Source organism: Toxotes jaculatrix, chromosome 22 (genome assembly GCF_017976425.1).
Source record: "Toxotes jaculatrix isolate fToxJac2 chromosome 22, fToxJac2.pri, whole genome shotgun sequence".
NCBI lineage: Eukaryota > Metazoa > Chordata > Actinopteri > Toxotidae > Toxotes > Toxotes jaculatrix.
In genome coordinates this window covers 15,698,996-15,711,359 of record NC_054415.1, presented here as the reverse complement: position 1 = coordinate 15,711,359, position 12,364 = coordinate 15,698,996, and the positions used below count along the sequence as shown (strand labels likewise).

Sequence of the window (12,364 nt, the reverse complement as noted above, 5' to 3'; positions counted from 1 at the left end):
ATCACACACATGTGCTATGTGTTAAGTAAAGAGAAGCAGTCAGGGTGCGGTTTGCTTTCCTTAGCATAAAGACTGGAAACAGGGTGAGACAGCTTTAGGGGAGTCATGAACCGGGACTATTTCTTGCCAAACAGCAGATCATCTAGCTTCCCTGCACAGATACTATCTGTTAGAGGCTAGCTGTTTCCCCCCGCTTCCAGTCTTTATGCTAAGCTAGGCTAACCACATCCCGACTCCAGCTTTGTCCACAGATTGATATCCACCTGAACGTCAAGCACATAACAAAATAAAATAACATACAGTGCCAAGATTAAACAATGAGAGCAGAGCTGCTTTGTGTAGGTGTGTGTGTGTGTGTCTGTGCTGAGAACAACAAGCCGCAGTCAGTTATCACCATAAATATGGAAGTGAAATGGTGTGTGACAGTGTTTACACTTTAGTCACGCTGTACAAGGTCAGCCTCCTGACCCGGAGAGGCAGTGTTAAAGCCTCTGGCCAATCAGAGGGCAGGTGCCTCTCAGAGAGCGGGAGCCAGCCAATCATAAAGCAGCGTGTGGACAAAAGCAGGCATTGTGTTGGGTAAAGTAAGGCAAGCTGAGGGGGGCCAACTGGGTCAGATGGAACAATTCCACCACTAGATAACCAAAGTGAGGTTATGTAAGTGGAGCTAAGGGTGTGAAGTGAGTGTGCAGCTCGTTCAACAAGTGGAACACACAAGGTCACTTCAAGTTCGTTCACTTTAACAGGAAACAAATCGGGGCACCTGTGTTACCCGTCGTTTAATTTTGAGTTTCTGATGACGAAAAATATCTTTGGCTCGTGTTCATTCTCTCTGTTTACCAACAATGTGGTTGCACGTGTTAATGGTTGATTAATAAAGGCTTCATAAGTTATTGATAAATGGACTTGGGTCTAGATCCTCTCCAGCTCAAGGGGTAATGGCCATCCATCTGTTCATCCATCCATCCATCCATCCATTCATTCTCTGCCACTTATCTGGGGTCAGGTCACGATGGCAGCATGTTGAGCAAGTTTGTCCAGATGCTCCTTTCCCCAGCAATGTTTTCTGGCTTCCTTGGGGATTCCCAGGTGGGACGAGGTGCCTCTCAGCTCAGCTCCCTCTTCACCCCAGACCCAGAGACATAGAGAGATAACACTGCATTGGTCCCTGTGGGGGAAACTCAGGTGTTACAGCAGCTGAGTGAGAGTCTGAGCAAACAAACTAGAGTAAGGCTAAAACATAATAAAAATCCAGAATAAAATAAATGTGTGCAAGTAAATAAAGATGGAGATGGAACTTCCAGGGTTGATGATCCAGCATTGCTGATGAAGCGCAGGAAGGATGAGCAAGAGGCAGCTGGATCTGATAGGCAGAAATACCTGTCAATCAAAGAAGCATCCTCCCCAAAACAAAGTTTAGCATCAAGTAAAATTAAAATTTTTGTAGAATATTAAACCTCACATGAGTTGAAACTAACTCAGCGGTGTAGCTGAAGCTTTAAATTTTTCCTCACTCTCTCTGGGGGTCAAAGGTCAGGCGAGGGTGTCTCATAATAAAGGCAGAGCGAAGCCCTGTAACTGTGAGCTTTAATAATACATATCACTCAGCTCTTGTTTCATCGTTTTCCCACTCAGCAGGAAAATGAAAAGCACTGGTGGACCAGAGAGCCTCCCAACGTCTTGGCCTGTAAGACTCCGGGGGGCTCAGCTTGAATGTGTGGATCCAGTGACAGATGGAACACGTATGTAGTTCAAGCATGTACTTGTGATAGCATTGCTCCGTCTGACTGTTCCAGTTACGCCCCTCCCCTGCTCACAGAGACCTCCCTGGCCTGCTGTGGAATGGATTCCACCCACAGCAAATTCTTCAGAGCGAGTCAGGCCAGGCCCCCTCTGTTCATGTGACCAGGAACAACAGCTGCTATTTCAGAGTGACCTCCAGAACCCACCACAAGGCTGGAAGGACAATGGCTGGATGCATGAATGGACATGAGGTGGACTGGGTTGTTAACTCTGTCCCTCCTCACTGTAAGAGACTGAGGCATCAGGGTCTCTGAGGAACGTTTGTGGTTTTGTCTGGTTAAAAAATATCTTTTTTTTTTTCAGGATTGTGTCGAGTCAAGTTTAACCTACAGCCTAAGTAACATGTAAATATCTAAATCCAGGCTCTGCTTTTGTCCTTTGACAAGGCTGGAAGTTCCCAGGCCCCCAGGGGCCCCAAAAGCCCCCGGCCATTTCAGTCGGATTTGATAATATAATTGTAAATTTGCTTGGAATTTACGCCACAAAATTACAATATCAATTTATGCAAGATTTTCATGACTATAATAATGTGGCCCTGAGGGGCTCCCAGGTCAACTTTGTATTATGGGTATTATGATCTCAGAGCTGAGCATCTGGAAATCTTTGAAAACTCAGACGACCCCATAACAACATGCTAACATGGTTGTTTTTATGATTGGAATCCAGCTGTGGGGTAAAACTGTGAAGTCCATCAGCAGCCACAGAGGAAAAGGAAAAGCTTCCTCGTTAAATCATCAAAACTAATAATCATGACCATGATGCCATGTGAAATAGAGCATATTGTTTTAGAAAAACAACGAAAGCACTGTATGGAAAAATCCTCTTAAACAACCATTAAAGCTGGAGCTTCACATGGATCGTTGGTGGATAATGTCTCACTCTGCCTGGCTGGACTGAGAACAGTCTAACTGTCCCCCCTCTGATGGAGCCCCCCCCTCCCTCCATCCAACCCACAGCTGTTTCCACAGCATCCAAATAAAAACGCCCCAGCTACTGTTCTGAGTTGTGTGGAAGTCAGCGGCAAGAGCAGCACTAACAGGGAGAAGAGCACCGATATGGAGCAAAATCACCGGGCTGCACACATTTACAGGTTATCACCAAATGTGGAAATTACAGCTGGGATGAAACCTGAAAACAGGATCTGTACAAGGGGAGCTCTGGGAAACCTTTTTATCTCTCGTTGCGGTGATGTTTTATTCAATGAGACAGCAGTGACATTACGACCTCACAAACAGGGGACACATCCTGCACCGCTGTTGCTGCCTATTTCATGAGCAAACAAATGGATTCTAATAACAGCAGCAGCACATCACCTTCGACTTCACACACACACACACTCTCACACATTAGCTCTTTCTAGCTCCCTTCCCTAAATTTTTTACCACGAGCACCTTTACCACCGTCATCACGAGGGAAGTGATGATGGTATAACACAACACAGCACAACACGAGCCGTTTGGCTCCGTGGATGCATGCAAACCAAAAACAGCGAGCGGGGAATTCAGCCAAAGCTACAGAAACCTGAGGTCAACCAGTTCATCTCCAAATAAGGCTGTTTTTCCAATGTAGTCTCTTTTCTTTAAAGATACACATTTCTAGAAGCTTCCTCTTAACTGACACTGACAGATGTTTGTCAGAATAGGGTTTTCAAACCCCACTTACAGACTGAAACATTATGAAAATGGAGGTTCTGCAGATTAAATGACCCAACAGCAAGACTAAGACAACACTAAGTTCATTTCGCTGAAAACACTTTGACATAAGCACAATTATTAACAAACACTTTTATCAGTAACAGATGTTAATACTGCTTTTACAGAATCAGAACAATCTTTGCTCAACTCAGCTGAGGAGTGAAGTCACATGTCCACCCAGCAGTGGACATGTGGGGGAATTGCGCCCTCTAGTGGTGGAAAACAGCCTGTGAGAAACAAGGGTCCACTCAAAGCTGGAAAGACCAGTCAGACTGACACTTTACCAGAGAAATTCCATTTTCCATACTCCAACTTCAAGATCCAAACCCCTGTGTGGTACACACTGCTGTACAAGTGCTAACATGTCAGGACAGTGCAGTGATGTGCCGACAATGAAAGCAAAGGAGGCGGCAGCTTGATAGAACTACGCAGGTTTCAGGTGTTTCAATTCACAGTCCAAACTCACCAAAAGTGCAGGAATGAATTCACCTTTCAGTTTACTGAAAGGAGCTTTAGTATTTTTGTCCATTAAGGTAACAAGTTGTGCACAGAACAAAGGTTGTGTTATCTAGATCAGGCCTGTAATCTACTGAAGTAATGAAAAGCTAATTTAAAGTAAAGACAATGTGGTTTAAAAAGAAAAAAAAAAGAAAAAAAAAAAAAAAAAGACATGTTTGAGGGAATTTAATTCTTTTATTAGAACATCCATATTTTCTAATGACAGGAACTGATAAAACCAGACAGGTGTTTCTACAGAGGAATATTTCCTGTCGGACTCTTGGTAAGCCAAGAGCGACAGCTCCATCTTCTTCTCCTTGCTCATTTTGTTTTCTGTTTTTAAATATACATGAGTAGTAGCAGCTCTGTGCTCTGTGCAGAGCAGCATGATGAGCCCAGGACATAAATATAGAAAACTGCTGTGCGCGCTGTGGAATTTTTTTTTTTGGGAGGGTGGTGGTTCAGATGTGTTGTCTGGAGACTGCGGCTCGGGGGGGAGGGAGGGATGGAAGGGACGGCCCGTGGTTTTTTTTTTTTTTTTACTCTGTGAGGCCAAGCTTCTTCTTCAGGGACTCTGGCATCTCAGGGGGAGGGGGGCGGGGCAGGCGGAAGTAGACCTTGACGGAGTCGTAGATGAACCACTGCAGGGCGGTCAGAGTACCGATCATGATGATACGGGCCACCAGACCCTTCCACACTCCTAAACAGTGAAAAGAGAGAGAGAGAGAGAGACACGCACACACACACAGATGTAAAACCACAATATCAGAGCTGTGTTGTTGTATTAGATGACTGGAGTCTTTCCAGTTATAGCAACAATATACCACACACAGTTTCCTTCAGTGACATTCACAGTAGCAAAGTTCAGTCAGCTGCATGTCCGTCCCCCAGGCTTGCAGCACTGGGAGCTCCCTGTCTGTAGGGGACAGGGTTGCCAGTGATGCAGGTGGGCTGGGGGGACAGGTAGACTGTTCTCACACGCCAATGACTCAAGCACCTCCAACTGTACAGCCAAGAAAGCTGCTGAGGAGCTGTGCTCAAGGCGCCAGCGCCCTCCAGAGGTGGATCTAAGGAGCGTGCTGACAGACTCCTCGCAGCGCACTATTGCTGCGAACTACTGTTGATACAGACCTTTGGGTCCCAGCTTCTTGAGGACCCCGAAAGCAGTGCTGCCCTTCTCCTTGTTCAGCACAGACACCACAGAGTCAGCAGGGTGAGACACGATGGCACAGAACACACCAGCTGCACAGAGAGAGATGGGTAAGGAATTTAAAACGTGACAAACCATCATGATTTCATAACATTAACTGTTACTGCTCCATTAACTGATGACTTCGGTTTGTTTTCTTGCTTTAACGAGCACCAGGTTTTGTGGTGCTCCACACGGAGGCATGATTTTACTCTCTACTACTCACTACAATTCTGAAATGTTGTCGTCTGGTTCTTAATAAATCAATGTTTGCCGTTTCCACAAAAGAAAAAAAAAATAGTGTTTTACTGCTGGTCCTAAGTGGCGGACCGTCCAGGTGTTCTGTTACTCACCAATGTAACCTGCCACAAAGGTGACAACCAGCTGCTCGGGTTTGCTGCACTCGCTGCGGGGCTTGGGAACAACATACTTGTAGAGCAGCTCCACGGTGCGTTCGAAGCAGGCAAACTTCATCATGGTGTAGGGGATCTGTCTCATCCACAGGGGCACCACACCCTTATAGAAACTGGAGTTGGTAGCAGAGAAGCAAAGGGAGGTGTGAGCTCACAACAAAGAATCAAAGAGTTGAACCCACCTACACATCAATTCAGCTATGTCCTTGTACAGATATAAAAATTTAAGAAATCGTTCAACCATGGAGGTCCACTAGGATTTGGGTTTTCCTTGTAAGCACCTCCAGTTTAACAGCCCCCAGCTTTATATGCCCTAAATACTTCTGCTTAAAAATCTGTGTTGCTTTCCCCAATTTAAGGAACATCAGTCTCAGTATATTAAACTTGCTGGGGTTATTGTTTAACAGCAAACATTTCAGAAGAAGTGGAAGTATGAAATCCTGTACTTTCCTGTGGTCACTTAGTGGCTTCTGTTTCCTTGTGTACAAACATTTTTCATTTCAAATGTCACACAAACAGGCTCACTCCCACAATGCTCTTTGATTTGGTGAACAAAGTCCCATTAGAGCACAGTTTGCACTGCATTTAAAAATAATTGCATCTCACCAAATTACACACCATATAACATAACATAACTTTTTCAATGTTGTCTTGCTCTGTACAGTAAACAATTTGTGTGTCCGTCCCCCAGGCTTGCAGCACTGGGAGCTCCCTGTCTGTAGGGGACAGGGTTGCCAGTGATGCAGGTGGGCTGGGGGGACAGGTAGACTGTTCTCACACGCCAATGACTCAAGCACCTCCAACTGTACAGCCGAGAAAGCTGCTGAGGAGCTGTGCACAAGGCGCCAGCGCCCTCCAGAGGTGGATCTAAGGAGCGTGTCAATGTCAGAAATCAATTTCTTGTTTATCAGTTATTCAATCAATAACGCAGCCATGTTAAACATCTGCTGACTGACTGATAATGGAAGTGAATCCCGAGGAAAGGCAGCAAACTTACGCCCAGAGCCCTTCCTCTGCGAACATCTTGGGAACACACTGCCTGAGGGTGTTGGCGTAGCCCGGCTGGGTCTGGATACGAACTTTGACAGCCTCCATGGGAGCCAGAGCGATGTCGGCAAAGAACTCTGCGCTGGCTGAGGCAGCCAGGTACAGTGATGTCCTCCACAGGTAGGTGTTCTCCTGTTGGTTGAGACCAAACACACGCAACATGTTCAGACACATTAGGGGATGAGACATACAGCTCAGGTGTCAGTCTCTCAGCGGCAGACGAAAACAAAGTTCTAAACACTAATAAATTGCCACTCAGAACAAATGTAATGGATCTAATGAAATAAATAGACAAATACCTTTGAGGTAATAACATCTCCAGATAATGTTATGATAATACATAACAAGTGGGGAACACTCCACATGATAGAAAAGCTCACAACCCTTGTTGAGTCAGCAGGCACTTCATCGCCACAATGATTCGGCTATTCAAACTAAATCAGGGTAACACAGCTGTAACTTATTCTAGATAATGACAGTAAAGCAATAACAATTAGAGGATTTTTTTTCTGCCAGAAGATCAAAGAATGCCACTTTGATCACGCACACAAAAACAACACAAGTGAAATTGTTTGGAGAATATATGTATTTGTGTGAGCACAGATAGGGACCCAGTATAAGTGTTGATAATGGAAATATCCATCTCTGACTTCAATCTGGAGATAACTGAATCCTGAGTGAACAGATGAGCTGCTTAATGATGAAATCTACGCAGAAACAACTTTAATACAGAGTGTGCATTTTCAATTAAGGTCTAAAGTCCCAAGACGTGCTGCAGGCTTCATGATGAACGCCTGTGCAGACATGCAACTAACACCCATACAACAATCAAAAATGCTGACAAATTAATTCCGTTTGTTTAACCCTACATGATTCCTCCTGACCAAAAAAAAAAAAAAAAAGGTGATGCTAAGCCTCGCAGACAGATAAGAACAAACATGTATTTGTGTGTGCGTCGCAGATGAGCTGTGTGTGGACTCACCTCTCCCAGCATGTCACTGTAGAGGATCTTAAACACTTCGTAGAAGCCAAACTTGCACAGTCCCTGCATGGAGTAGCCAATGAAGGTGGGGGCCCAGCCCTTTGCCAAACCTCTGACACCATCTTCCCTCACTGTCACTGCAAAGCCGTTGCCAATGCTTTTGTATTTATCTGGGTTCACCTGAGAAGAAGAATCACTGCAGTCAATAAACACGCATGCAAGTCAGTAAGTCACTGGCAGCTCTAGGAGCTGATGGTTTACATGATATTTCTGTAAATCTTGTTTCTCTTCTGTGTGTGCAAGTACTTTGAGCTAAATGTGGCATTTCCTAACCTGTGTTCATGTTTCAGACTAGTCAAACTTTCCAATACATGTAGCCTAGTGTTGTCTTTTCCTTCACAGATGCAATACGGAGCTTTTATACACATTTGCAATCTGTGTGAAGCTTATAATGTGTTTTTGAACTGTGTGGGCTTTTTTCTTATGTCACGGGGTCACTTCAGGGTCTGAGAGGTTGGAGGAGCTGCTGGCTACTTGTTGCTACTGTGAGGTTCAGCTTCCATACAAACCTGCAGACGGCACTTGACAAGGTCGAGGGGCACCACTGCAGTGTGTGTGATGCCGCAGCTCAGGATACCCCCAAACCCACACAGGGCATAGTACTTTGAGGAGCCAAACTCGCAGCTGACATCCTCTGTGGTAGAAGGGAGGGGACACACAACACACATGCAACATGCAGGGTCACATGCAACACAGGACAGAAAAAAAAATCATCACCAAACCAGAGCCGCATAATGGAGGAGTTGTCACTGAGGAAAACTACACTTCAGGTTCCAGTCTGTGTCGCAACAGTGGACAGACTGACCTCAGTGCCAGGACTCTTCCCTTATAGATGGCTCTGCCACTAACATGCCACCATTTATTAGGATCACACATGAAAGGTTGATAAAAATCATTGTACACATGTGATTTCAGTATGAACATTCAAGGACCACAGGAGTGTTTTGCAAGAAAGGCCATTCACTACAAACCAATTAAACTGCTGCTCATCCTTTTCCACAGCGTGACAAGTTTTTAGACTTGTTTCCTATCTTACATGCAGCCACTGGTTTCCACTGACCTCAGTAAACTATACAAGTTAACTTAGAGACTTGCTACAGATACATTATCTGTACTCTCTTAATGCAGTGTCGTATTTGACACCAACCGCTACATAAAAAATAGAAATCACTCTAAAAATGTGGTATGGTTAGAATATTTTAGCTTAAACAGACAAGAGTATATGACTTGTAGATAACTGGCATAAAATGCAAAACTGTGTGGTCCTACAAATCTGTGATTACAATAAATTATTAAATAGACTCGAGGATGAGATAACACGATTATCAATAAAGGCATATCTTCAATCCATTTATTCATTCAAACCACATTAACTGTCTTAATCATCATCATAACATCAGTTTATCATCAAGTGTACTTTTGACTTTCTACTGGTGATTCTTACCTGACAGTACAAGGTTAATCAGTCAGTATGTTAATGAACAATCAGTGGCTGTAATGTCAAACAGTCCTGACAGACAGACACCCCTGATGGTGTCAAATAGCACAGTCAACATTCAGGACTTATTCTCCCTCAGGTCTGGCTCTCCTGACCTTCACCTATGTGTGTCCCCTATTGTGGACCAAATGAAGGTGAGAGGTGGGGGACTGACAACGTGGGTATAAATCATTAAACACATAGGAACACTGGTGCACGATCATGCAACCATGTTATGATCACTCTAAAACATTAGAATCAATACACAATGACAAAAACGACTTCACCACAACTGGGCTGGTGTCATTTCTCCCATGCAAAAAAAAAAAAAAATACAAAAACAGTTATGGATAGGCGAGGCGTGGCGTTTAGAAAATGGCACCGAGGCACGGAGACAGACCTGCATTCTGCATTTGACCAGATCAAGGGGAACGACAGCTGTGTGTGTGGTGCCACAGCTCAGAATCCCACCAAAGCCACACAGGACGAAATACTTCTGAGAGCCGAACTCGCAACTGTCACCCTCTGAAGAAACACAGGTGACTGTTAAGAACAGGGCATCTCGGACCTCAGGAAAGAGAAAGGTTTCTTTGACTCTGTGGATGTTTAACTGGCTAAGAGTCTGAAGAATTTAAATGGATAAAAAAAACAAAAATGATTATTTTGGCCTTCAGTCCCCCTGGATGTCTGAGAAGCAAAAACCTGTAATAGGGGGACAACTTATTTTGCCAGTCTTGTCTTTGCTAGAAAATACAGAGATATGACGATAATCGCCCTGACCTACTGCATACCAGCAACTGTTCAGTCTGAAAACAAAGCCACGTAGGCTCTATGATATCCCCCTAATCGTACTGCACCTGATCCAAAAGTAAAAAAAAAAAAAAACAATCGAAAGACACTACAGCTATTAGGGTAAACCCAAAATCACAACTGCCAGGGACAAATAATGAAAAAGCTGAAGGTCACTGTGAAATGAGTAGATGGACATCAATCCACAAGCTGGTGTTTTTATTTAATATTCAACTCAGACTCTTACTATGCAAACCAACAGCGTTAAATCTCTTCAACAAATGGTTGGTCATCTCCAACCAAATGGAGAAGACAGAGTTCAGGACTAGTGGTTGAGTGCTCCTTGGCTTGAAAAACTTAAGACCTTTTTGACCTAAAGGGTAGAATTTTACATTTTTGAAACTAGACACTTAGCAGCATTACTGTTGTGTAATGTCAAAGCAATTTTAGAAACAGTTTACAACATGTCATAAATGTTTCAAGCTAGGACAGTTTGTTCTTGGTCACCCCTGTGAAACTCCGTCAAGGGGTCACAAGCATTTGTGGGCTAGTTTGCAATTACGTAACCTAATTACTGATACGCCACTAAAAAGGTTGCAATCATCTTAAATTCAGCATATACAGAAGGTGCGACATGTCATACACAGATTACTGCAGTGCAAAGGCAAGATACCGCTTTGTCCTTCCTTGTCCTCCACAGGCGGCTTGTATGTAGCAAAGGCCTAGCCGCTAACGGTCTCAACAATCACATCCCCCATTATTTATAACGACTAAAAATGTTTGATGTTTAGGGTGAGGGCTCACACAAACAACTGTACTTAACAAGAGATACATGTATGCTGAATTACGAGATGACGTTGGCGACAACTAGGCGAATCTGGTCGGCCAAGCTAATGCCGCTAACGCTAAAGCTGAAGCTAGCCTACGGACGCTTTGCCGGTGTTACCTTCTGCGACGGCGGCTGCTGCCAGTCTGCGGGTCCTCTGTCCATGAAGGCTCTGCTGGGGTTCTTCCACTTTCTGGAGCTGGAACAAGGGGGCGCTGAACGGGTTAGCCCGGGCCAGCTGCGTCAATGAGGTCGGGTACATGGTGGTGTCCTGCCTGCTGGCGGAGCTGCGGTGCAGTGAGCAACAAGTTAGCTGTGCGCTAGCTCCGGCTGTCTGGCAGCGGCGACTAGTAACACAATCCACCCCCAGCGACTCACACACATACCAACACCTGAACTGAGGGATCCCATGTCACGTGCTGGTTAGCTTAGTTTGACGTCTGAATGACCGTGAACAGGAAATGCTAAGCATACGTCCGCACAAGTTACTTTACAGTCGTTATCCACCTGTAAACCCCAGCTTTAAATGACAAGGTGCCGGCCCACACATCTATATATATTCTTTTCTAGCTGATGCTAAATGCTATGCTAAATTACGTGCTAAGCTAGCTTGACCGTTCCAAGGTGGAAGGTCTCCTCTCAACAGGAAAAAAACAGAAGCCGCGTAAACAAGAAAAGGCAAACAAAAGTCACAAATACGCAGAAACACTTTCCTCACAAAGGAGTCGCGATGTAATATTTAACATGTATTATTTTCAAATGAATAATAGCACTCACTCCGATTTTATCTCAAGATGGCGCCTCCGCTTAGCTGTAGCCGGCTGCTCGGAGAGGCCGAATGACCTCGCGGCAAATCAATTTGTCCTTTCGTGACGTCACGGTGCAGCCTGGGCGGGTCGTAGAGTTTAGCTGTCCCGTAACGAAACGCCGCGGAGCTGCCACTCAACCCCTCTGGTCCAATTACAAAATTGCTTTACGATACGTTAAGGCGGTGCTTGTAGGAACTTGAAAGGAAACTCTTCAGTGAGAACAGTTTCCACGTTCAAATAAATGAATGAGATCCTGCGTGTGTGAGGCAGTCAGAAAAACAGAGGAGGTGTGTGTGTGTGTGTGTGTGTGACAAATAATGACAAACCGTGAGAGGAACATTAAGTGGATTAGGCTACCTGTTGGCAACTGCTTCTATTTTTGTGCCGACTAATGCGGCTGAAGGCGAAGCCCCCTTTAAAGATGATCACTTTAGTGACGTCACCGCACACCTGGTTGAATTACCTGTGGGTGTATGTTATACATGAAGCGTGCTTGGAGAGGCTCTACCTCACTTCTTTTTAGGAAAAGTCATTTAGTTGTTTGTGCAGAAACAAATTAAAACTATTGTTGACAAAGTATCACAAATGTCATATAAGTGTTTAACTAAACTACCTGATGAAAATTTCTCTCTTGCCAACTTTGACATATTTTCATTCAGTATTTGTGTACAAACCTGCAACTTACAAACTTTCTTTGTACCAATGTGGTCCTGGCCAGGACCACACCAAACATGCTGGACTCTTACTTTCTTCTGTAGACGTAATTTCCATTCTATG

The 12,364-nt window shown here is 44.5% G+C and overlaps 1 protein-coding gene and 2 non-coding genes across 4 annotated transcripts; all 3 read right to left on the bottom strand.

Moving 5' to 3' along the window:
* Window positions 1-4,176: 4,176 nt before the first annotated feature.
* Window positions 4,177-11,687, bottom strand: slc25a3a (solute carrier family 25 member 3a). 2 transcript variants are annotated; one of them, XM_041030545.1, is made up of 8 exons: window positions 11,556-11,687; window positions 10,899-11,065; window positions 9,564-9,688; window positions 7,627-7,806; window positions 6,595-6,776; window positions 5,538-5,710; window positions 5,127-5,237; window positions 4,177-4,695 (listed from the first exon to the last, which is right to left on the bottom strand). In XM_041030545.1, exons 2-8 carry the CDS (start codon window positions 11,038-11,040, stop codon window positions 4,535-4,537), a joined length of 1,074 nt encoding a protein of 357 aa, XP_040886479.1. In that variant the 5' UTR covers window positions 11,041-11,065; window positions 11,556-11,687; the 3' UTR covers window positions 4,177-4,534. The 2 variants fall into 2 exon arrangements, with proteins under 2 accessions (XP_040886479.1, XP_040886478.1); XM_041030544.1 differs by lacking the exon at window positions 9,564-9,688 and adding an exon at window positions 8,196-8,320.
* LOC121176601 lies at window positions 4,871-5,076 on the bottom strand. The gene has a single exon (XR_005893023.1). It is a non-coding gene; the product is annotated as a small nucleolar RNA SNORA53 (small nucleolar RNA).
* LOC121176602 lies at window positions 6,273-6,478 on the bottom strand. The gene has a single exon (XR_005893024.1). It is a non-coding gene; the product is annotated as a small nucleolar RNA SNORA53 (small nucleolar RNA).
* Window positions 11,688-12,364: the final 677 nt, after the last annotated feature.